General features: G+C 45.1%; 1 protein-coding gene across 1 annotated transcript in view; it reads left to right on the plus strand.

Moving 5' to 3' along the window:
• The first annotated feature begins 3,756 nt into the window (after window positions 1–3,756).
• The window catches only part of LOC117939400 (Krueppel-like factor 7), a 33,021-nt gene continuing 12,076 nt past the window's right edge, over window positions 3,757–24,701 (plus strand). The window contains exon 1 of the mRNA XM_034864740.1: window positions 3,757–4,116. Within this exon, the coding sequence (XP_034720631.1) occupies window positions 3,937–4,116 (180 nt within the window). The 5' untranslated portion in view covers window positions 3,757–3,936. The remainder of the gene's footprint in view (window positions 4,117–24,701) is intronic.

Here is a 24,701-nt window from a genome sequence, read left to right on the forward strand (position 1 = left end):
GGGGGGGGGGGGGGGGGGGGGGGGGGGGGGGGGGGGGGGGTGTTGCTGCAAACATCAGGTGCTATTTTCAATGCAAACTGACTTGTTTTTGGGGAACTCAATTGTATCATAGTAAAGAATGATTTACTCTTCTCCTCAATACATCTTTGGTCAAAATCCTAGTTTTCCGTGCTTTTTTACATAAAAACTTGCAGCAACATGCAGCGCCATCGCTGGAAAAACTCCCTTCATTCCCATCAAGAACAGTTGCAGTGAAGTTATTACAATTAATATATGACGTTTTTTTGTTTTTTTTAACCCTGCCAATGTCAGCTAACCACATTAGCATTCCCACATGGGGCAAGGCTGTGAGTTGGAATAGAAATGGGCTGGTTCAGTGAGCAGGGGGAGTAAAGGTCCCATTCGTCTTGTCCTGTTTAAATACACTGGTTAACGCCTGCCAAAAGGGAAGCCATTCTGCAAAAGGCCAAGGGCATCTGTCATGTGTTCAGCACATTGATATTGTCCCCTTCCATCCCTCTCTTTCCTCCTCTCTTCCCCTCATTTTCTCTATCATTTCCCCTCCCTTAGTTTACCTCCGCTTCTCACCGTTACTCTCCTGCTTTCCCTCCTTTCCCCTCTGTCTTCCTCTGCCGCTCTCCCCACTACCTCTCCTCCTCTTTTGAAAGGAGTGAATATGCAGGGAACTGACATGATTAGCAGCCTCATATCCCCATGATGGATGGCGCCTGCTCCATTATTAATATAGTAAAAGCACCAACTGCCAGGTAAGAGCAATGTCAGCATCCACAATATAACGCTGTGTGCCCACGGATAATGGTGAGCACTTATTTTTTTATCTATGATATGCATGGGCTCGGGGCTGGAGAAGAAGAGGAGGAGGAGGAGGAGGAGGAGGAGGAGGAGGAAGGGGCAGCGGGTACACGGCTGGGAACTATGACGAGACTTTCAGTTTTGCCATTTCTCGGTGATGCCGACAGGGTGGTACGATGCAAAACAAACTATTTTAATAACCTCAAATGAGTGTGAAATGACTGCAGTTTCCCAGTTTTCACACATTTTCTTGAAACGAGTGTGATCTTTGAGACCAGCTGATGAAATAAAAAAGAAGATTAATTTAAATGGGAAGATTACCCACATTATTGCTTACCATATAACATATAACGTGTCTTAAACTCCAAAATGAAGTTCATAGTGACCATGATAATATTTAATGTTGTATAGCCCTGCTTTGTAGTTGATATTTTATCTCTTAACGTATTCTTCAGTTAGTTGGTTCATGTTCTGCTTTGACAGTTTTACACTGCTATAAATACTGTCAGTTATATTTATAGGCTCTTTGGTCATATTGTTCTACATAGATGAAGACGATAATACAGCTTTACATGTTGATCATTTTATGACACAGGAAATGGAACTTCTGGAAGCAGAAATGTGGACTTTTGTTATGGCTAGACAACATTTTATAGAGTGCAATGGGGTTGCACTGGGAGACTTTTGGACTTTTGACCTTAAATTTCCCTTTTTTCCATGGCGACTCAAACCTGTACTACGTAAACCTAAAGTGCAGTAAAGAATAAAATATGAAAACAAAACATGATATATAAATAAACTTGTTCTGTGTGCTACAGCTGTTCTTCGTTGGGATTTTTTGTCACATGATGAGCATCGGACATATTCCAGTCTGTGGTCATCCATCAACATCCATTCCTTAAATTTTAGTTTAAATAATTCCTAATTTCTGCTTTTCTAAATCAAACATTAGGTACAATTTCCTATAAAAGAGGTTTGTTGACCATAGATTCCAAAAACAACTGTAAAACTAAAGTGAATAAGTCAAAAAAGTGGAAAAAAAGATTCAAAAGTGTTGGAAAATTAGATAAAAGTGTAAGAAAAAGTTACAGAAAATCGATAAAAAGTGTCAACAAAAGAGTTGATTTTCAATTTTGATGGGAAGACAACAAAAAAAGAAGAAATCAAAACAATACAGACTGGGTCTATTCCTTTGTGTGTTCCAGCTAAACCAGATCGCCCAAGATATTTGACGATCCTGTGTTATATTTTATGGGCTTTCCAAAATTCTGAGAATTTGAGAATGCTGTGCTTCTGCTTATGCAAAAGGATGTAAGTTAAGCAGGAGACCCTTCAGTTAAGCCCAGGGGACGCATTTGCGTACACACGGGAAAAAGAATGTGGCCTTATGCGCTTTTAAACCACTTCCAAATTTGGTCTGAGTGATCTCCATGCGTCTATGCATTCACACCGGTCACACCTGAGCTGTCCACTGTGATTGGACCACATAGGGTGCATGTGAACGCCAGTTGTGAACAAGCCTGTACTAAAGCTGTGCCAGATTGTTGTTTTCTCTTTGTTTTTTTTTGTCAGCTGTCCGATCTCTGCCGCACACACGGCAACCGTTGACGCTTGCATTTGTGAATCTGTCATGTGTTTTCCTTCTGTCAGAGCTTGCCGTAATCTTTCCATTTGCACACAAATCATCATAGTAAAATGTAGAGCGTGGTACAGGATTATAGGGAAGAAGTGGAGGATGGATGGGGAGTGGCAGAATGAGAGGAATGCTATCAGAGAAATAAAAAGGGGCAGACTTAAAGGAGCGAGGGGCAGGGGGGAAAAAATAGAAAATGAGAGAAAGAAAGAGCCAGGAGAAGCAGAGAGAGACCGAGTGAGTTGTGTCAAATGGATGAATGTCAGCGGGAGCTCCATCGTCCGTCTGCGCTGAGCTCTCTCTCCCAGAATGCCATGTGTAAATCGTGTAGCCGGGGCCCTTGGCCTGCCTTCCCCTCGCACTGTAATGAGATTACGGGCCTCTACTACAACACACTTTGGGTGTGTGCGTGTGTGTGTGTGTGTGTGAGAGACAGAGAGAATACTATTGAGCCTGCATGAAAGTGTAAATTTTGATGGCTTACACGGGCCGAACGAATCACTCACACCACCAAACAAGACGCATCAAGGAAGATTTGGCTACTTATCTATCATTCCACACACACACACACACTCTGACTTACAGCAGGAGCTGCATAAAAGGAGTGCGGAGGCTGATTTTTATCAATGTGGATCAGTGTAATAAGCTTCTTGCCTGTCACATACATTTTATGATTTTTAACCCCAGTGACCAACTTGTGAGTCTCGACTGGATTATAACGCTAATATGGCTTTACAAATATATAATAAACACACTAAATCTTATCATGGATATAGTATACAGACACTATTAAATAATGCAGTCTCAGCAGGAACACAGGAACAGCATTATGGAGATGTTATAGGACATTAAAATATCATTAAGTATGATAGGTTTACGATAAACTCATTATTAAAGCATGGATTCCCTTTACAGGGATATATTTTTCCTACAGCCTCATCCTGCATCACATTTTAAATTAATATTTACACTGTGGAACAATATAGCAGCCTATTAATACTGTTTCCAGCTAATGCTTGTGAGCACATGATGTTTACACCACGGCTTCTCCTCTTAGACTAGCCTTTCAGACCCTCTTCCAAATCTAATATACCCATCCATAAATAGCTCACCTATCGAGCCCATGGTTGGCTTGAGTGACGTGGCACCAGAGCCAATCCCGCGCGCTTAATCTGCTTAAACCCGCCTCTCCAACGCTCCGCCGCGGCTCAAATGACTCCTCAGCCGCCCATTCGCCTTAAATGGACGCTCAGGGGAGTTGATTGACAAACTAAGCAACGCCCTGTCTTTTACCAAGCCCCTCCTCTCCTTTGGCTCCGTATCAGTGTCTAGTTTGGCAACACGGATACGCATGGAGCCTCCATCACCCCCTGTCTCTTTTACGCACCGAGTCCGATAATGCGCGCAGGTACAGGGACCCTAATCGCCACATTTCCACTACTACACTGAACAATTAATCTCCATCTTATGGACTAATATGAAAAAAGTGGATGCAGAGGTCTGAGACAGCCAAAAAAGGAGGCATATTTCTTGTGGATCATTCTTGTTTTTCATCCCCGAGCGTCAGCATGGATGTCTTAGCGAACCACAGTATCTTTCAGGAACTTCAGCTCGTTCACGACACCGGCTACTTCTCTGCCATGCCGTCGCTGGAGGAAAACTGGCAGCAGGTATGTCTCAACTTTCGTTCCTAGCTGGCGTAGCCTCATCTCATCATCTTCGTTTACACAGCTTTAACCACACAGTTCGCTCGCGTTCACGTGCACTCGAGATGCAGGCGTCAACTTTTTCCCCAAAGCGTGGTTGTGTGTAGTTCAGGGGGGAAATGACGAGATGAAATGCTTCCATCACTCATATAGCCGACAATTTTCCCAGAGATGGCAAAGTGGATTAGATGCGAACGCACGCGGGCGCGTAATAAAGCTGTCAACTGCTATTTGGAAGAGATGAAGAGCCGAATCCCATAATAGAGACTGGATTGGTCGTGAATAATACATCTACATCCCTCAGATTGCTGAGTTTTGAACCCCCCTGTATGGAGAGAAGTCCCCTCACTTATTCATAATGCATACCCTAACATGTCTGGCTTTGTACCATCTCTAAATGCAGGGGTGGATAAATGTGTGAAGGCTGCGCAGGAAAAGAAGAACCGTCCCCTACATTTTTAGCACCTCACACTTCCTCTATCCAAGTTCAGTCAGGGGATGGATAAGCACGGGGTTCCACGCGGCCACATGGTGATAGGGAGACGCACCGGCACTTTACACGGCCAATATACTCCACTCACTGTATCCCACATCTATTTTAGTTTGGGCAGCTACAATTTCCATATAGGAAATACGTGTGTGTGTGTGTGTGTCAGTGTGTTCTCTACTGTGAAATTGCTTAAAATGTGTCCTTTTTAAAGAATTCTTCTGTGTTTCTCAGCCTGAGCACTATCTTCCACTAACAACCCTTTGTTTTCCATGATCTAAGTCAAAATAAGGGCCAAACAGCCAGTCGGTCCACCTGCATTAATGCTGCTGCTGCTGCTGCTACTGATGATGATGATGATGATGCTTTCCATGCTTGACTGACCGAGCAAAAAAAAAAATTAAAAAAAATCATTGCATGGAAATTTGATGCCGGTATTGTTCATGCAATAGGAGCTTCGGCTTTTCCCCACTACTCTGCTCCTTGCGTATAGGGAGGTGGAGGAGGGAGGGGGAGTGATAGGGGGAGAAGGAGAGGAAGGAGAGAGAGAGAGAGAGAAACCGGTGCGTGACCGTGAATCCATTCGTTGTGGCCAAGCAGCCTAATTGGCATCCTACTGTTAGCCACCGACGCAGCTTTTAACAAGTCTCCAACTCACAGCTCCACTGTCTGTGGATTTCAAATGGCATGGGCCTGCGTGTGCCATATGCAGTGAATATCTCTCCCTGTTTCTCACCCACAGCCTGCATTTCAAAATCAATACCTAATGCAAATGGAAGAGGGACAGCTGTGTGTAGGCAAAACAATAAAAAGCTCTTCTCGGTGGAGACTAGAAATGTCTGCAGATTTTTCACACTGGGACAACGTCCATTTTTGGAATTAAAGAAAAGCCTCTAGTTTAACAGTCAAGGTCTGTTAAATGTGGAGAATGTACTTTCATTCCTTTTATTTTTAACCAAGCTGATATCTGCTCTTACTTTTAGCAAAGCAAATTGTGTTCTGCTCTTTTTTATTATTATTTTTACATGCAGGATAACCTCTTCTATTGAACCTGGCTTCAGTATGGCTGGTCTAAACTGATAAACTTCTCAAAAATGAAATGTCATCTGATCTGCATGCACCTTAATTATGGTCCTTTTACTGTCAAAATGTAATGAAATCCATTAAATGCTGACAGCAAAAGGACCATCATTAAAGAAAACACTAAAAACGAGGCAACTGTATCATTCTTAGGGCTTAAAAACATCTCTCCAATTGTGCAGGCTTTTAATCAAAGCATTGTCTTGCATCCCATAACGGATCATTGCAGTGAATATCAAAGTTTTTGCAACAACCCTTATTTGGGATAAGAAGATTGCGTTGTGTCCTTGTGAGCACGAGGATTACGACTCGACCCACACTTCGAAATCCCCTCTCCCGGGGGCCAGGTTGGCTCAGTTGGAAGAGCAGGTGCACACATGTAGAGGTTTACGCCATGATGCAGCGGCTGCTGGTTCAACTCTGACCTGCGCCCCTTTGCTAAATGTCCTTCCACCTCTCTCTCTCTCTCTCTCTCTCTCTCTCTCTCTCTCTCTCTCTCTCTCCTTTCATGTCTTCATCTGTCCTGTGGAAATAAAGGCCTCAAATGCCTAAAAAAATGATATAGAAAAGAAAAAGAAACCGCCCTCACCCCACACAGCTCAGAAATGTTCTTGGCAAAGCAATCCTTGTGTTCATTGTAACAACATGAAGATGCCACCGAGCCCCCCTGAATACATGAATTATGAGTTGTGGCTCGCCTTAAAAGCTCTGCCTCCAGCCGACGCCCGCGGTTTGAGCAATCCCCTCTGTATTCCAGGCCCAATTTAGAATTGGATGCTTTTATGGGGTTTGATGGTGAGATAGGAGGCCGTTGTCGTCGGACCCTAAATGGCTCCCTGAGATGCAATGGCAAGAATGATGACTGTGTCCACTGTTGGTGTCTGTGAGGCATGATTCAGACGGTTATGGGGGGAAGGGGAACAGAAACAGAGAAAAGTGTTTTGCAGGTCTGCAGATGGTACATTTGAGGCTGCTATTTGTTCCATTGTTGAACTAAATAGTGCCAAACTGAACTGTTCTGTCTCGTTTCCAAATCCCAGTACAGTTGGTTGTGTATAGTTGGAACAAACAGCAGGGCTGAGATGGATTTGGAACAAGCATAGCTGGTCATAACCAAGTTATTATAGTAGAACCCAGTTTCCCTCAAAGCAAAGTGTACATGTACAATCTTGCATCTTCATACCAAAAGAAATCAGTGTTTATCTTGGCTGCAATTTCCAGTGCTTGTTATGCTCTTTTGTAAACTGGCATTCGCTGTAATAAAGCTTAATTTGGCTTTCTTGTCAAACATTTATCAGCGTCCTCTGAGCATTCAGATACTAAAATATGAACGACAAAACATCTGGATGGAATTCCAGGCTGATCTTTTAACCGCCTTCAGGGTCTGCTGATGACGTGTCCTCATCCACGGCACTTGACCCTGACGGATAGGAGGTAACAGGAGACCACAAATGGCTGTCTGTCATTGACCTCAGGACACACTCCATACCCTCCAATACATATATTATTCTTTAGGGATTTAACACACACCCACACAGACCGTGTGCCTGATGCCTAGCCAAGCGAAATGTCTTTATGATGCTGCACGGTGCATTATGGGCTTCTATAGGTGGATGTGGGCAGATCGCACATGGCCTTAGTGTTTCTAAATGCGGAAGGGGAAGCGGGACGCTTCGGCGCAAACCTCCATGAGCAAGCCTGCATGCTCAGATGCATCCACTTACATCCACTTCTCGCTCGCCACTCGTGAACACGCACATTTCCCAGGCAGCAGCGGCACCGTCTGTAGGCGGGGGAGCAACCGTGGAGGTGGAGGAAGTTGCAGAGCATGCACATTCACCTCGCTGCAGGGTTTCGCATTTCACAGTCTGGTCCCCCACCCCCACCCCCACCCCCACCCCCACCCCCACCCCCAGGAGCGACGAACACACTCGGAAAAGACAGTCAGAGAAGAAGAGGGTACCGATGGTTGGTGTCCTGGGGAACAGGATGGAGAAGTAGAGATGCAGACGGTTGTTTTTTAATAGTTTGTCTGAGGCCTTTAAGGGATAAGTCTCTCCTAAAGCTGTGGTCAGGGTCAGAGAGACTGCATGGCGACCCCTCCCTCAGCCCTTAGAGAGATCACAATAAGGATTACCCAACAAAAGAGCAATAAGAAAGATAGAGCAGGGAATCTGCAGCAAAACTGTAAATATCCATACGCATCCATACGCTGCCGTGCGCATGTCTTCGTACGTGCACGCCGGTGCGTCTGTGTCTCAGTATGTTATGTAATCCTCAGTAGGCCACAGCTGCTTTCTCACACACAGCAGGCATACTGGGGAGCGCAGCCAACAGGCCCCCTCCTTCCTGTCTCCGTCTTCCTCCATCCCTTGTTCCTCAATTCTCTTTTTTTCCTTGCTTTCCTCTTATAGAATTAGCACAATATGGATTTTTGATCTCTGCAGGGCTGTTGTGTAAGCCTGGTGAACTGGTGTGTTCTGCTATAACACAGCGTATGTCATGTTACAATTTTCCCCAAGTCCCTCTTCTTTGCTTTGCACCACCAGTACCAGCAATAAGAACATATGATTTATGATATGATTGTCTGAATCATGTTTTTCTTGTCCAGGTATAGGAAGCTTAAATGACCAGGTCAAAACACACCCCATCTCTTCTCTGTGACCTTTTACTTGCTGCTATTTGATGTAATTACATGCAAATTCAAATTAAATCAATCCTGTTATTGGTGCAGTTCAGTATTCTGTGAGCAGGAGGAGGAAGGACAAACTGGGACTTAATCTTATTTGTCTCCAAAGAGCTCCTGGTGGTGTCTTCGTTCCGCGCCTGTGGCTTTATTAAAATGTCACATCAACTGTAAGTATGACATGTGGAATTCCTGAAATCAACTTTGGACGCTCTCCTCCTTATTCTCTTTTAGTTTAACTGACATCTGGTCCAGTTTGAACAAAGCCATTCAAAATGTGACGGAAGGCAGGCCCGTAGCATTACAACATCACCCCAAACTGGACATTACATTCATTCTTAAGAATTTTGTGTTATTCATACAATACCCCGGTCCTTTATACTGTAGCTTAATTCCCAGACATCCTCAAAGAATTCTGACGAGCCCTTGCCACCTCATGACACTCATATGTTAAATATAGAATTGATTTCTTGCAGTGTTGTTGTCTAGATCTTGAAGATGGATGCCATGTAGAATCTATTTGACATGGCCTGGCCAGTGCTGACCGAGGCATGACAGGAAGCCTTTTGTGCACCATGCAGCATCTCCCCTGCATGCTTTTAAGTGTTTTCAGCCACAAGGTTATCACTCAATGCATTGATTTGAAGAAAAGATGCATGTCTGGAGGAGGGGGGGGGGGGAGCCTCGACCAAAATAGCTATGAGTTCATCTAATTAGTATAAACAGATGAATGAGCTGTAACAGCAAAAACTCAATTTGGCTCCTGAGCAGCAGCAGCAGTTATGTAAACAAGACAGGGCTCGCTGTTTTCTAGGAGTTTAGCTTTTGCATGTATTTAGTTTGCCATTTTACCCATAGTTCGAACCCCAGGGATAAGAACACCCTCATCCTTGTTTATCTGTGTTGCATGAATGCATCAGCACAGGTTTGACTAGCCAATACGTTGTACATGCTCAGATTTTCATTGTTTTGGATGTGTTATCTGTGGCCACCGCCACATGCAAGTGCACAGGTTTGTGTGTCTGTGTATGCTGTGTAACGAGATGTGCGAGCGACCCCCTGACCCAGTAACATCCATTCCGCCATAAGAGCGCTTACTGAACTCTGCCACCTCTGTCTCATCACTCAGGCAGCTGAGAGGCGATTGCCAGTGATAGGTGCCTTCTACTGCTTTATGGGCGTTGATGAAAAGGTTGGTAGCGCTGATGAAAGAGAGGACGTGGAGGACGCGTTCATTTGTCAGATGCTCCGGTGACTGGACCGTCAGAGAGAGAGGGAGAGGTGGTGGTGTAGAAAGAAAAAAGGCAGCTAGGGGAAGACGAGAGAAAGGGGGGAACGGGAGCGTTGTGAACAAGCACATCTTTATGTACGGCTTCCGTCTGCAAAACGCTCTGCCACCCCAGGTTTGATTAACAGCGAGAAGACGAGCCAGTCATTTTTTTCGCCTCACACCGGCACACATGGCTTGGCAATGACTTTCACATCATTTGAGGCGAAATCGGGAAGCCGTTACAGCACCTTACAGTGATCCGACATGCTTCGCTGCTGCCATCCGGCTTGGCAACCGCGGGGAGAAAAGAGAAAGGAAGAGAGAGTCACAGGCACTCGTTTTATGCTTTGGATTTACCACAAAATCTCCCTCTCTCTCCCTCTCTCTTTATCTCATGACTCTTTCTCTGGCTCCGTCTCCCTTTCTTGAATTCTGAGAAGACAGAGTCACTGCTGCCTTGTTGGATTTGCCCTGCTCTAACCCCCATTTAAAGTCAGTCTTTCTGCAAAAAGTCAAAACTCAGGAGTGTTATGCAATCAACATTTGGCACAATGCGGAATAAAGGCTCATTTATCCAGAATGCGTCAAAAATAATGGCACCAAGCTGCTGGTGGAATCGCTGGTGGAGAGACTGGGACAAACTAGCACCTGCTTGACTTTTCATCATGCAAATAATAGGCTTAAAGTAATAATTCTACACGTTTTCCCATCCTCGCTAAAAGTTAGAAGACACTATCAATACCCCTGTCATATCTATCCATTAAACAAGGCCATTGTTAGCTTAGCTTAGCTTAGCAGAAAGCCTGGAAGCAGTGAGAAACAGCCTGGTTCTGCTAAAAGTTAACATATCCAACTAGCAGCACTAATGCGACTTATTAACATGTTTTATGTTTATTTATTCCATGTTTTACTGGGGATTTAGTGCAATTTCTTGGCCAGGTGTTGGGATTTCCTGGAAGTGTGTTGCTAAGAAACAGCATTTAACAGTATTACAGTTAAACTACTTTGCTGCCATCAGCTATAAACATTTGTGGATGTGTAAGTTTCGGATATGAGAACATGTGTTTGGATTTTTACTGTCAGCCTGGGCCTGGAGGGCCAATACAGTATCTGGCTACGTTCATGAGCTTGATCAAAGATAAAAGATGATGAAAGATGACTCACTGTCGTTGCTGATGTTGCCATGTAGTTGTTGCTACGTTGGACATTGCTTGTTGTAATGGTTGAATGTCATCAGAGCGACACGTCAGTGATATGTAGTTTAAATGACGCGAAATAATTTCCTTGAATCACGGCCTTAAGTATCTAAAGGCTTCAAGTAGTCTGTCTGTTGCCGTGGTTACGTCCTAATTATTTCCTGCTCGGACCGCAACGTGTTTAATCTTCCAGCATGTTCACATCTATAAAAACCTATTGGCTTTGGTTATGGCCACACATTCGCCCCATGTCCAGGCATTTTTATAGCCATCACTGGCTGCGGCATACCAAGCGTTACATCCCATCGTACTGCCTACCTGTTGCTAGGCAGCCTTGGCAAGCAGGAAGGCCAGCTTTGGCCTATTTGTTTGTTTAGCTGTCATTCTGGGAGGCTAATCCCACCCCGGGGGACTCGTAGCCATCCAGAAACCAGAGATGCAGCCATGTGGACCATCTCTCTCCAAAGATTGAGCGAGAGAAAGGGGGAGAAAGAGATGGAAGGTGGAAAGAGACAAGGGCAATTTGCCCTGAGTAAACACCACTGCTTGTTGTTGTCATCCAAAGCCGGTCATCAATCACGGCCCTAAGCTCTTGGTGGTGACAGCCGCAAGGACGCCCTGCGCTCTGAAACCGGTCAGATAGTTTATAAAGCGACACAGTCATCGGTGAAGATCGCAGCTGAGTTACCAATCCGGGCCTTGTTGACTTTTTAGAAGCGTGTGCTTTTGTTAAGGTCTTTTACAATCATCTTATCTCGCTTCTAGGGTTTCACAGAGTCCAGCAAGGAACAATGCCAGTTGACGGCTTCGAGAAGAGGTGGGACTTATAGCTGTGTTATGTAAGCGACACCAAGTGTCTATGCAGTCACGTGTGTGCGCGCTTTGCATGCCAGGCTCAGCTGCAGTTGTCCAACATGCAAAGACAGTGGTGTTTTTCCACCTGCTGTGGCTCGCTGCTGCAAGGCTGTCTGCCTGGTTGGCCAGGGTGTCAGGACCACTTCCATCCATCGATCTGATCTCTAAAGAATCCTCATTCTTCTTTTCGTCTTTCATCACTATTTCCACTACTAGTTTGTTTCTCCAATTGTTTGTTTAAAGGCTTTATTTTGATTTCATGTATTTGAGACCCGGGGTGAGGACTCAGATGGGTGCTCGGAGACAGCTAAAGGATGTTTTCCATTGTCAGCAGCGGATGCTAAATTCTCGGGAAGATTAAACTGGGTCCCTAATTACCCTAAAGACACTGGTATATCCAGCCAACTGGGTACATCATGTAGTTTCTGTCATTCCAAACCGCTGCAGGGCTGAGTTGTCTGAATAAGATAGGATTTTTATCCTTAAAAACCAGGGAAATTCAGCTTGAATTGGGATTAGCCTATATGTCAATGCCTAAAAGCACACATTTTCACTAAGAAAAAAATATTATTTTGACAAGCAGCCTTGCAACAAAAAAGGCTGTAAAGGAGAAAAGTAGTCACAGTAGACAGTCAGAGAGGGTGATTTTGCACCCTGCTTAACTCTTCGAACGGCCTGGGAAGTGCCCTTCTGTGATTTAATGAGACCTGTGGGAAGAGCCATTCATCAGCGTGACAGCGTACCTCTGTTTCCCATTGTTCTGTGCTGGTATGTGAGGGGAGCAGTGTGTGTTTTAGCCTTAATGATAGGCTGGCAACCCTTTGATTAGATGAATCTCCTGGTGCTAATTAAGATTTGGGCTGCCAAAAGACATCTGTGTTTATGCCTTCTTCCCTCTACCTCTCCCTTTATGTACAGTACTTGCGTGTGAGTGTGTGTGAGCAGTTCACAGGATGCGTGTTACAGTGTTGAGGGACTTTTTTTTGGTCTGAACCGGGTGTTTTAGTGGAGTCTTGTGGCTGACATAAGTGCAGGGCCTTGGGCAAGCACAGTGTGCCATTTCAAAGATTTTGGATGCAAGAAGGTTTTTTTAGTCCTGAAAAGTGGATTTCCAGGAGGTAAATGGTGTTAATCTGTGCACACAATCTCATTATCAAGTCATTTTAATTTATTTATAAGAAATTAGAAGATAAAAAGGGTGCACAAGTTGTCAGGAAAGTACAAATATTAAACCTGTTTTGCATATAAATCAAGCTTAAAATTGTGGTGGAAACTTTTGGCTGTGTTGTTAAAAAAAAGGGAAATGACAGGTTGCTACACTAATTCCATTCAATTCAATTCAAACTTGATTCTTAGAAGATACCTGAAACAAGATTTGCATTGCAAATAAGTAATATTCTCACTAGAATTCCGACTTTGAATCTGTGTGTCAATCTCCAGACTTACACCCAATGTGCTCAACTAAATGTGTGAGCATGTGGCTTTATCCATCTCAAAGCCGAGTCCTAAATTCTATTATTCAACGCTAAATCAATCATAAACAAACTCTCCGTGTGGGGATCTGTGATTTCGAAACATTTAAGAACCCCCGCTGTAGATGTTTTTCCCATCTTTTAACTAAGCTGATGGTGTCGCATAAATGTTTCACTACCCAATTTTCCCTCGCGTATTTCCAATGAAGAGAATTTGATAACTTATGCTAACAAGAACGAAAGCACCCCCCCCCCCCCCCCCCCCCCCCCCCCCCCCCCCCCCCCCCCCCCCCCCCCCCGCCCGCCCTTCCTTCCCCACTCGTCTCCGCAAGCATTTGCGTGGCTAGACAGCACATTTGCCCACTCTCCAGTTTACTGCTATATGTGTAATTCCATCTTTTGCCCCAGATATTGTTTCATTGTAAAATGATGCCAATTAGTAAAGCCAGTCGCCGGTGGCCGCGGTCTGGCTCCGTCTTCGTTCCGGCGAGGAGAGTTATTTGGGTCGGTAGCTATTTTCAGCCTGTGATGTTGCCAGGAATACTTTAGGGAGCAGCCACTGTTTTATAAGAGAGCACATCAATAATTTTCATTGCTGTGTGTGTGTGTGTGTGTGTGTGTGTGTGTGTGTGTGTGTGTGTGTGTGTAAAAGCGAGACAGCGACAGAGAGAGCTTCACAGACAGAGTTCATTGGGTTTGTATGTGTGTGTGTGTTTGTACTGCACTTGTGTGTGTGCATCAAAAAGTAAAGTGGCTGTTTTCTCCCTAGAATATTCAGCGGAGCAGCTGGTGTGCACACTGTATGTGTCACACACACACACACACACACACACACACACACACACACACACAAACACACACACGCACTTGTTCTCATGTGGCACATGTTTCAATGTAACTATCACGACCTCCCATTAATTAGAAAACACATTCAATTGCCAGCCTTTAAACTTATCCCCGAACCATAGCGCAGCTCTTATTCTGGGCTTTACCCTTTGCCCTGTAATCACACGCTTTCTCAAACTGAACGCTATACTTGTGGCACGGCAATCAAAGCACACACGCCAACACATCTAGAGCTAAAGGCCAAAGTCAATGAGATCCTGACACCTTTCTTAGTGCATCTAACTGCCCTCTTTCCCTCGCCGCTGAGCCGCCGTGCATTGTCAGGATGAAATTGGGTTGAAAAGTCCTTGCCCTCCGTTTATGCTTACCACTGAAAAGCCAGCCGCTCGGCCCAGAGGGGTGAACAGGTTCAGCTTGCCACGCTGCCTCCGCCCATCCTTGTCCAACCTAAACTCCCATGCGCTCTCCCTCTCCCTCTCTCCCTCTCTCTTTCTCTCTCTCGCTCCTATCTCTTGGAGGACAGCCCACAGCAGTAGCTGTGGCGAGGAGACGTCTTTCAATATTTTAAGCGGCTTGGGCTAATCTTTGTCGCTCAGGTTTGTTTTGAAAGCACTGACGTGGGAATAAAGAGGAACCGACAGAGCCCCACCTCCTGTTTGCACGCTCTCGGATACACATAAAGTCGCCGGGATGCACACGCTCTTGCGGAACTTCACAGATTCCGCCCCGCTAAAAAAACACACACTCCAGCACGTCTGCGATCCTGAGCTAATCCACCTCGGCCTCGCAAGACCGTGCCACTGACCTGCTTCATCCTGCTCGTTTTCTTGCCGCGCGCTCGCACCACTCACACATTCACCGCCCCTTTTTGCGTCTTAGCTAACCCTAATGTTTGGAGTGACAAAGCCTGAAACGGTGGCCCTAGCAGACAAGCGTTACACAGTGTTACACAACACCTGCAGGTGAAACACAAGACCAGATGGCATGCAAGAAACAGAGGTTGCTTTCTTTGCAGCTGTAGAGAAGCGTGTAAGAATGAACCATTTTGGCTCTTATCAGTGCGGGCACGGCGCCACAGTCGCACTTCACGGTTTGTGGACGTGATCAGGATACCGAGCGGCCCTTTCTGACTTGCACTGTATGAGTAGGAAGCTGAGTTTTTCCGCTTCACTGTTCCCTTTATCTCTCCCCTCTCTCCTCTCCCCTCTGTCATTTTCAGCCCTCCCTCCCCTCTCTCTCTTTCTCTTTCGCTGCTCGCCACTCTTTTTGTTTTTTCATGCCTTTTCCAGCCAAGGCCCCATTCTCTTGCCCCGTCATTGTGTGCGGTAATGAAGATTAGCCAGCCTGCCGCACACAATGGGGTCCCCACATCCGGAGCACAGACTCCCCAAATCCCGCTGCAAGCTGCTAACCCCGGTGTAAAACCTCTGTTGTCGCCGACCCCCTCTATCCGTGCACCCGCACACATACATTATTCTGGTTCATTCACACACACGAGCACACAAACGTGTCCGATAAACAACGCTCTGCCGTGTTGAAAAGCAAAATGGCTGAAATGTCTCCTGATTAGATTAGGATGGCTTTGACAACTGAGAGGGAGCGCTTGGCGACTCAAACGCCGATAAACAGCAGCTCACCAAAATCCAGTTAAAGAGAGACAGAGTTCCCCTCCCCGGCGAGTGCAACACGGCTCCACTCGTTGGGATTATACCCCAATCCCTCCCTTATCCCCTACCCCCCCCACCCCCCACCCTCCATGCCTTGCTATTCTCCTCTGCGCTCCAACCTCGCCCTCCTCTCCATCATTCATCTCCTTCAGTCTCAAGATGCTTCTTCTGTCCTCCTCTGTTCTATCCTCTATCCTATTTCACCCTCACCTCTGTGATCCTCGACTTAATACCAGAACAAAGGCATTTTCCACACTTTGTCACAAGCTGTTGATACGGAGCAGCAGAGGTCTTTATACGTAGCACTCTTGTTGTATTCTGGGCCTAAGACCTCTTAATACTGTCTGTATCACGCTTAAGGTCGGCAAGGTGTTTACTTGTCAGGCTACTTTCAGTATTTAGAGGATATATGCGTAGCTTCGTCTGTGACAGCAGTTTTTTTTAAAATTGTAGGACAAAAAAGCAGCAGTGAATTTGTTCAGTTTGGTACATCATTTTTTTGTTTAATGATTTTTTTTTGTATAAATCCAAGTTAAGCAGAAATGTAGACGTTCAGATTAACTTTCTTTTAGCACTTTAAGGACCGAGTGGATCCGTTACTTGTAACAATATTTCTTTAAATATCTTTTTGCAGAGAGGTTCTTCATATTGGCGTCCATGTTGTGTGATGGGAAGACAGAGTGGAGGTCCCTTGTGTCGGGCATGTTGCGGATGTGTGGTTTCTGTTGTGTCTGCTCAGAGAAAGCGATGGGAAATGTCTTTCTGCTCCATTAGGCAGGGGTCACACAGGTTTTTGCTCTCTAAGTGCTCCATCGGTGTGGCTTTCCTGCCAGATGAAAGGTGCTTTGAAGATTCTCCATCACACAAAAAAACACACATAAACGTGTCGCGTAAACCGACTGTAACTGAGGGCTTAGCGGGGAGATGTCTTACCGAAAAACTGATCCTAATGCTGTTCCGCAAAGGAAACAATCACAGGTTCAATTCCCATGTCCAAGAGCAACCCGCCGAAGACTGGACCGTGAATTACAGTGTCAGCTTAAGTGCGTAAAATGTAAATCTAAGCATTTAGTCCAACAAAACAAAATTGAATTTGCTGCCTGAAAACCGTTTCAAGGGTCTATTAGCGCATCCATCTGAACAAAAATTGACTGTGTGCAAAGGAGGTGTCAGGTTTACAACCACATGTGCATTATTCCCTCAAACTCACGTCAGCAAATCGTGATTTAACAACTGGCAGTGTCTGTTATCAGCCTGAAGCCTGCACTGTGTAAAACTGCCTCAAGGTGCTGCGTTGCCAGCCTTTGACGGAGAGGCTGACGGCGGCCCTGATTATTACTGTGAGGCTAATGTCGTCTGATAAGGCTGTGTGTGTAATTAAGCTGTTTCCGTGGCGTGTTATCTGAAGCTAGGTGAGGCTCGGCTGCCTGGAGAGATGGAGCTGTTAGTTAGTGAGGAGGAAGACTCCTGTTTCCTGTCTGTGGCTTTTCAAGCTTCATATCTTTCCCTCTCTTTCTTTTCCCCCTCTAATCAGCAAAGTCATTTTTTTTTTTTTTTTGCTTATGCACCTAGATGCTGCGACTTCCCCTTTTGCACTCTCTGTAAACTTTCCTCCCATAATCTCCAACGCAATTCTTTGCAAAGCTCGACAAGAAGCCCGTTTTTTTCCTCTTCCACCTGTCTGTCTCTTCCTTCTTCTCTCAGGGAAGGCAGATGAATTAGCTCTGTCTCTCCCCTCTAGCTCTTTCTCTTTGTGTCTCTGCTCCCTCTCTCTCTCCTTTGCTCCGTTGCTGCGGAGCCCTGTCGGGGCATCAGGAGCTCTAAGATCCCTCCGGCCAAACACTGCCCCCCTGCTGCTCTCTCCGTTGAGAATAACAGGGTGAAGCGAATGCGCTCGGCTATTCAGATCAGTGTCGAGGAAAATCTCCCCCCCCCCCCCCCCCCCCCCCCCCCCCCGCTCTCCGCCCTTCCCCTCCTCCTGGCCCCGTAGGCAGGTTCCCCCGCTCAACTGGGATCCGCCGATGACGCCATGCTGCTCTCGAAGGAGTCTGATATCTGGGGGCCGGAGCTCTTAGTGAGTGCACAGGAAGGAGCAAGAACCCTGAAGGCCAGCTTAGATGGCAGGGGGTGCTTTTCTGAGATTTTGTGTGCAGGGGAGGGGGGGGGGGGGTGCTGTGTGAGTATTGCTCAGTGAAGCTATAGATTACCGTCCCTGTCATCTGCGACGGCCACCGCTGATGAGCTCCTGCGCGGTATCATTTCGTATCGATTAGGCACTGCGACGCAAACACACCAAGGCTGTTGTGGAGATGGCCAGTGCCTAGGGCTACTGGTCATTTAGCTGTCACCTCAAAGTGATGGCTCGGCCTGGTTCACCAGATCAATGAGAGACACAGGCCCCATAACACACTATGGCAGGATAAGACACACACATGTGCATAGACACACTCTCGTGTACACACTCTGTGAAAGACTGCCCTCTGGATTAACTGCCCAAACTTTTCCTTCGATAAAAGTGCCAAGTGTGGGGCTGAATTACAAACAGCAATAACAAAGATGGCTGTAAACAAAGTCAGTAAAGTTATACAGTGAGTAATAAAAATGAAATCAAAAGAATGAAAAAAAAAGGATAAAGACAATTTGCTTACCTGCAGGCCACGAGCTCCTATTGTTGTGATAGTTGTGCAGCCTTTCTTGAAGGGTAAAACTGATTAATGTCTCAGAAGGTTTTCAATCAGAGCCGTGGTTTCATTGCACTTACACCCTCTGAATCAAACCAAGGCCCCTTTTAGATTCTGTGGCCAATGACATTTAGCAATTTAAACAAAAGCACACAACAAGAAACAGACTGTTGAGTCAGTCAAATGTGGAACAACAAAAGATGAGAAGCCAGTGTTAATTCATCCAGGGCGTGAATGTTACTCACTTTAAAAAATGAATAATCAAACCCCTGCTAGATATACACATGGCCCAACTAAGTGATGAAAATGTCATGTCGGGGTTGAAAAGAAATTGTTTTCCAATTTGTGGAAAATGACAACAATTACAAGCAAATTCTGCGCAAAAAGGTGTTTTTGCAGCGATGAATGTATTACATGTCGACACCCATCACAACCAAATACAATATCCAGAAGCCACAAATGTATATATATATATAAAAAAAAAAAACGAACAATACCTATGTTTTATTCAATTTATGGCAGAGATTCAAAAAAAAAAAAAGCTCTCACGCCTGCAAAGGAAAGCTGGGGTTAGTAGCCGGTTAGCTTAACTAGGAAAAGACAAACCCGCCTTGAAAGTACTGTAAAATTCAACATAAACCTGAATGATACAGCTGTTCAAGGAAGATGCTGCAGGGAATCATAGGTCATCTTTAAAAAGATGTGACAGCACCCCCCCCCCCAATACAATAGTGCTGCATCACCCCCTCCAGCTCAGGGCCCCCGTACAGCCGTGCCCTTTTCAACCCTGATAGCATCAGCATTGGATATTATTCATAGCACCTTGTCTCTATCACGGCATCTGTAAAAACTAAACATAATTATTCTAAAATTAATGAGCCGTATCCACCCCATTACATTTATCTGTTTAGTGGTGTTTTGGGCCTTCCTTTAGGCCATTATGCATGCTCTTCTGTTCATATTTATAACCCAGGCTTTTTATTAGCGACCTAGCGGGGTGCTAACAGTTGGGAGGCAGCCTGCGCTTTGATGGTGATGGCAGGCGGCTCGGCGCAGGCCAAATGTGAAGGGAGGAGAGAGGATCAGCTGCCAGGCCAAGGGCCCCGTGGAAGAGGGGAGGAGAGGGTGAGACAGAGGAGAGAGAGAGAGAGACTTTTTATAACTTAAAAGTCAGAGAAAAAGCCTGCTTTACTCTGCGAGTAGCATGTCTTGTGATCAGCATTTATTTCTCACACCTGCTGTATTTTAGGATTCACTGACCCGAGGTGGGTTCTGCATGAGGGATTCAGTCTGTGTGTGTGTGTGTGTGTACTGCAAAACAATTAAAGTGCATTTGTCTATGGGCCCCTTTTTTCTGGCTTTTTGTTTTAGCATTTTGAGCTTGAATATTTATGGATTTTTTTCAGTAAAGCCCAAGTGCCTAAAACCTACTGTGACCTGATCCTAAACCCAACCCTAACTGCATATTGTTCCTATTTGAGTAAATATACTTCTGTGGGCTACTGAGTCTTCTTGTTTTCACATTCATTCTTCCACAAATAGGACATATGTTTATTTATGAGTAGGAGGATAAACGGTACATAGAGGAGAGTATGCGTTTTGCACTAAACACTGCTGAACCGGACACCTTCTGAATGTTTTAATGACAAACAGAAGTTGAAGCAGACCACAGGTGACAACACTTGCTTATCATCTGGAGATCAGGATTGACTGACTTTTCCTTGTCGTAGAGCTATTTCCATTGCCCTAATAAAGCCGCAGCTATCCAACACATTCACATGAACTGTCAATTCCAAATACGACTTAAACAGCATGTATTTTGTTTCACACTCTGGAAGGCTGAGTGACTGAAGCCACAGCTGAAAATCGTCATGGTAATTAGCTGTGCAATGAAGCGCTGCTGTGCTCAACTCATCAACCGTTCTTGGAAATGACGTTGGTTATGGCAAGAAAACTAGAAGAAACACAAATTTAAGCTAAGAATTGTGTCAACTATTTTGAAAATCATCATCATGAGTAATCATTTCATGTATTTAAGAAAAATTGTCAACATTTATTTGTTTTTTTGTAGAATTCTTGTCAAACGAATCAAGCAAGTTGAATGCTGTAGTCCAGGCACAGTTTTTAGCGACTTCAAGTCCCGACTTACTGGTTGGTAGCCTTCCAGGCAAAGTCACGTCAAACCCTTCTAGCTAGCATTAGCGTTAGCTAGCGGCTACCTTATGTTGACGTTAGCTAGCGCTAGCTGATAATAGCAATATCTAATCTGCGAAATATTTTGGACTTCATTTAACGTCTCCACGACCACTGTGCCGGTGCCGGCACGTGTCTCCACTTTACGTGTTCTTCATTCATGAAATGCAAGCATTAAATCGCTCATGCAGTACATCATTAGAAAGCTTAAAGTCTCATGATTCCATTGAGCCAACACACAAAGCATAAGGTGACTTACAGCGGTTATAATTACGCTATGACGTAAAGAAACACAGCACCGTTTCTGTCTAAAGTCGAGCGTGCATCCCTACCTTTGTCCTCGTGTCTTTATCCACAGCGGTGAAAAGTCGTCATATCCTTTTTTTTCCTACATCGCCAACAGTTCAAAGAATAAGTACATCCATTCCTTTTAATCCAAAACGAGCTGGTCCCCTCACCATCTTGTAAATTCTGGCCGAGTTTCCTTGTAAACAAAGCTGAACAGTCCATCATTTTTGGACTTTGATCGCTTCTACCGTCTGTCCTGAAGCAGCCACATTGAATCTCTACACAGATATGGAAAGCCTGAAGTCTACGGAGTCGAGTGACAGCTGATATTAGCCAATCCATCCACTGGAAGCTGAGAAATCCTAAAAGCCAATGAAGTAGTAGTGTTTACAGAGGAGGGTGTTGGTTAAATATTGACAGCTATTCTATCAAATTAAAACCAAACATTATAAAACCAGCCTCCCTGTGTAGCCAATAAGAAGACGAGTTGATTGATACCAAACATGACTAGAAAAATGTAACCCTGTGAGGGCTCAAGCTTTGTCAAAGCAAAATATGGCCTTCTTTTGGCATTTCACCATTTCATCAAATTATGATTACTTAGGGCACCCAGATAGCTCAGTGGTTAGAGCGGGTGCCCATATACAGAGGCTTGCTCCTCGACGCAGCGGGCCGGGGTTCAAATCCGGCCTGCGGACCCTTTGCTGAATGTCACTCCCCCTCTCTCTCTCCACCTTTCACACATCTTCGTCATTTGAGACAAGTGGCTAGGGTACTATTTTTGTATGTAGCCCATTTGATATGCTTACAGTAGTGTTTTTTAATAATTTTACAGATGATTTACTTGGACGGAAATAGAAATTCTCTGTTCTAACCTCTGTAGCCCTGTGTCAGTAAGGCCTAGTGTCACACTTCCACTAGAAACAACAAATTGAGAGTGTTAACTTTCCAATGACCTCAGGGTCATCCCAGAGGGCCAAAGTATGTGGAAACTGCATCACCTTTTGGGGGTAAAAATTTAGGCGAGAAAGGCATATATTTTCAAGTGGTTTTGAAGAGGTTAATGAACATATTCTGTAGTAGTACACAATTGTATGTGTATTGGTTTGACTACAATGTGGAATTACTCACGGAATTACTTTACTTTGCCTATTCGTGTCTATTTATTTCTTTTTTCTCACTGCCGTCTGTACAGCATCAACAGTGGTCGCCATTGTTGTTTATGTATGTGTGTGTGTTCACAGGTAATAAGTTCCAGGTTAGACTGCCATTCTAGGGTACTTCTAAGGGGGATAAGGTTATGGAAACAAGGGTTGCCCGGAACCCAGCGGAAGATTATTACTAGTAAAAATATATTTTGATGCAGGAAAGGTAAAAGATATAGCACAGCTGGCAGGGTCACACTAATCTCACAACTCACTGTTTGAACATCAATCACTGTCAACTTTGCCCTTTGTTAGTTGTAGCCTTACACTGCTCAGCCAGGTTAGATTAGACATTGCCTGACACAACCTGAAAGTGGCTTGGGATGACCAAAAAAGGGTTGACCTTATACAAATATTGTTGCTTCCAATTTATCCCACACCACCAGAGTAATTTTCTCCGGTTTGGAGGTGGCGGTGGGGCTGCTGCAACAGCCATTGGATTGTCTCAGCTTATACTGGCTCACATGAAAGAATCATCTCGAAAGCCTTTTAGGCAATGCACCCTGGCTTTGTGCAAAGCCAAGTGATGGTGGCTCGTCAGATCGGCGTTTGTCCAAACAGAGCTGAAGCGGGCCATCAGTGCTCCTTTATCTTGGCTATTGTGCCATGCTTCTGGCTCTTGATTCCTTGCCTCTATACACATGCAAGTTGCACAATCCACTTTAGGCCGTGAGAGCAGCGAATAGACGATTTTATGCATTTGCGTAGGTGTTTGTTTGCACAAACACGCACAAGTAATTAAGCACAGTGCATGTATGCAAGTGTATGTTATGCTACTCACACATACACTTGCAAAATGATGTGCATACACAAACACACGTATACCCAAACTACTATAATTACATGCAGCCTCATACACAACAAACACCCACACTGCTCCACACTACACTCTCAGAAACCACTGATCAACTGCATGACCTTCTCCCTTACAATGTTAATGTCACCACCTGGGGGAGGAAAGTGGTGGGTGGGGGAAGGGCCGTGATGGAGTGATGGGAGAAAAGAAAGGAAAGGGAAACGGCAAAAAATGGCACGATAATCCTGTTTTACCGGCCCCCCCTTCACCTGCAGCTTCTTTCATTCTTATCTTGTCAAAAATCCCCTCCCCTGTGTATGCACACAAATGTACAGTACACACACTCATAAGAAACAGTATGCATGTATGCACCCACACACACACAAACACACACACACACACTCCCCACCTTACGCCATGTCACAGCCGACAACCAAGCACTTCCTTGCATATCATCACGGGTTGTAACCTAACATTCAGTGTGCATAAACCCTTGTGCAGTGTGTGTATGTGGGTGTGTGTTGTGTGTGTGGCCTGTGGCTTGACGGCTGACAGGATCCTGTTATGCCAAATGTCACACTTCCAAAAAGGATTCACCCCCCACAGAGAAAATGAAGTCAACACCTTCCTTCACTCTTTCTCCCTCTCCTCCTCTTCTGCCTCCTTCACCTTGTCCCTCCATCATTCCCCTCCTCCTCCTTCTTCTTCACCTTCCACTCAGCCCCCCTCTCACTTATCCGTTTCTATCCTCTTTTCCGCTCCCTCGAACTATCTCTACCTCACACACATGCACACACACACACTCAACATGGTTTGCAGTCCTCAGCGTTTTGCTGAATAAAGTCCCTTTTAGCAGCTGGTTTTAGCGGATAATTAGCCATCACCTTGGGAGAGAAGGAGACGACAATGAGAAGAATAAAAGGGCAAAAAGTGTGATTTGGGGGAATCGATAGGGGGTGAGGCAGAAGTAGAAAGGTGATGCAGAGAATGAGTGAAACGGAAATCAATGGGAGCGGATGGAGGGGTCTGAAGATGGTGCTGGCCATGTTTTTGTTGCCTGTGAGCACATGCCATTCCCTCATCATGTCTCCATGCCTTCAATATTTAATTGTGCTGTTAAAGAATAAATAAAGGGCAAAACAAACATCTCATTCAATCCACAATTCACTAGCCTCAGCCATCAAGGCTGTAGAGACCTCTCACGTAGTACATGAAAGAAATATCATCACAGAAAAAATAAAATAAAGAAACATGTAGGTGTGCATTGGAGGGGGAGGCGCAGCACATTATCTTCCCTTCTTGCTGTAGATGTCTCCAGCAGCTTTTTAATTTGATGTCAGTATGCAAATAGTTCAAACAGTCAAGAAACAACTCCAAATCCCTTTTTTGTTCCTGGAAGAATACGACTTAGAGGAGAAATTACACTCCCCTTAGCAACAGAACCCCCCCCCCCCCCCCCCCCCCCCCCCCCCCCCCCCCCCCCCCCCCCCCCCAATTCCAAAAAGAAGAAAAAAAATGTGCGGTTTTTATTTTTAGAAGGTGCAAACAAGGAAAGGGAGGAGGGAGGGTATGGGGGGTGCTCGATTGTTAATGTCTCTGATGGGTTCAGTCTGCACAGCCTTATTCCTGATAATGGAACTAGATACTCTGTCTGTCAGTGCCTATTTACACACAAATGAAGTGGCGAGTAGCACGCACCCAGTGGAGCTGCTAGCCTCCATCTCAGCTGTCAAAACGGGTTAGTGGCTACAAGCGAAACACAACGATCCTCGGGATCAAACTGGCGGCGTCCATTCTAACATAATAGCTTCATCCTTGGACATGGAG

This window comes from Etheostoma cragini, chromosome 24 (assembly GCF_013103735.1).
Source record: "Etheostoma cragini isolate CJK2018 chromosome 24, CSU_Ecrag_1.0, whole genome shotgun sequence".
NCBI lineage: Eukaryota > Metazoa > Chordata > Actinopteri > Perciformes > Percidae > Etheostoma > Etheostoma cragini.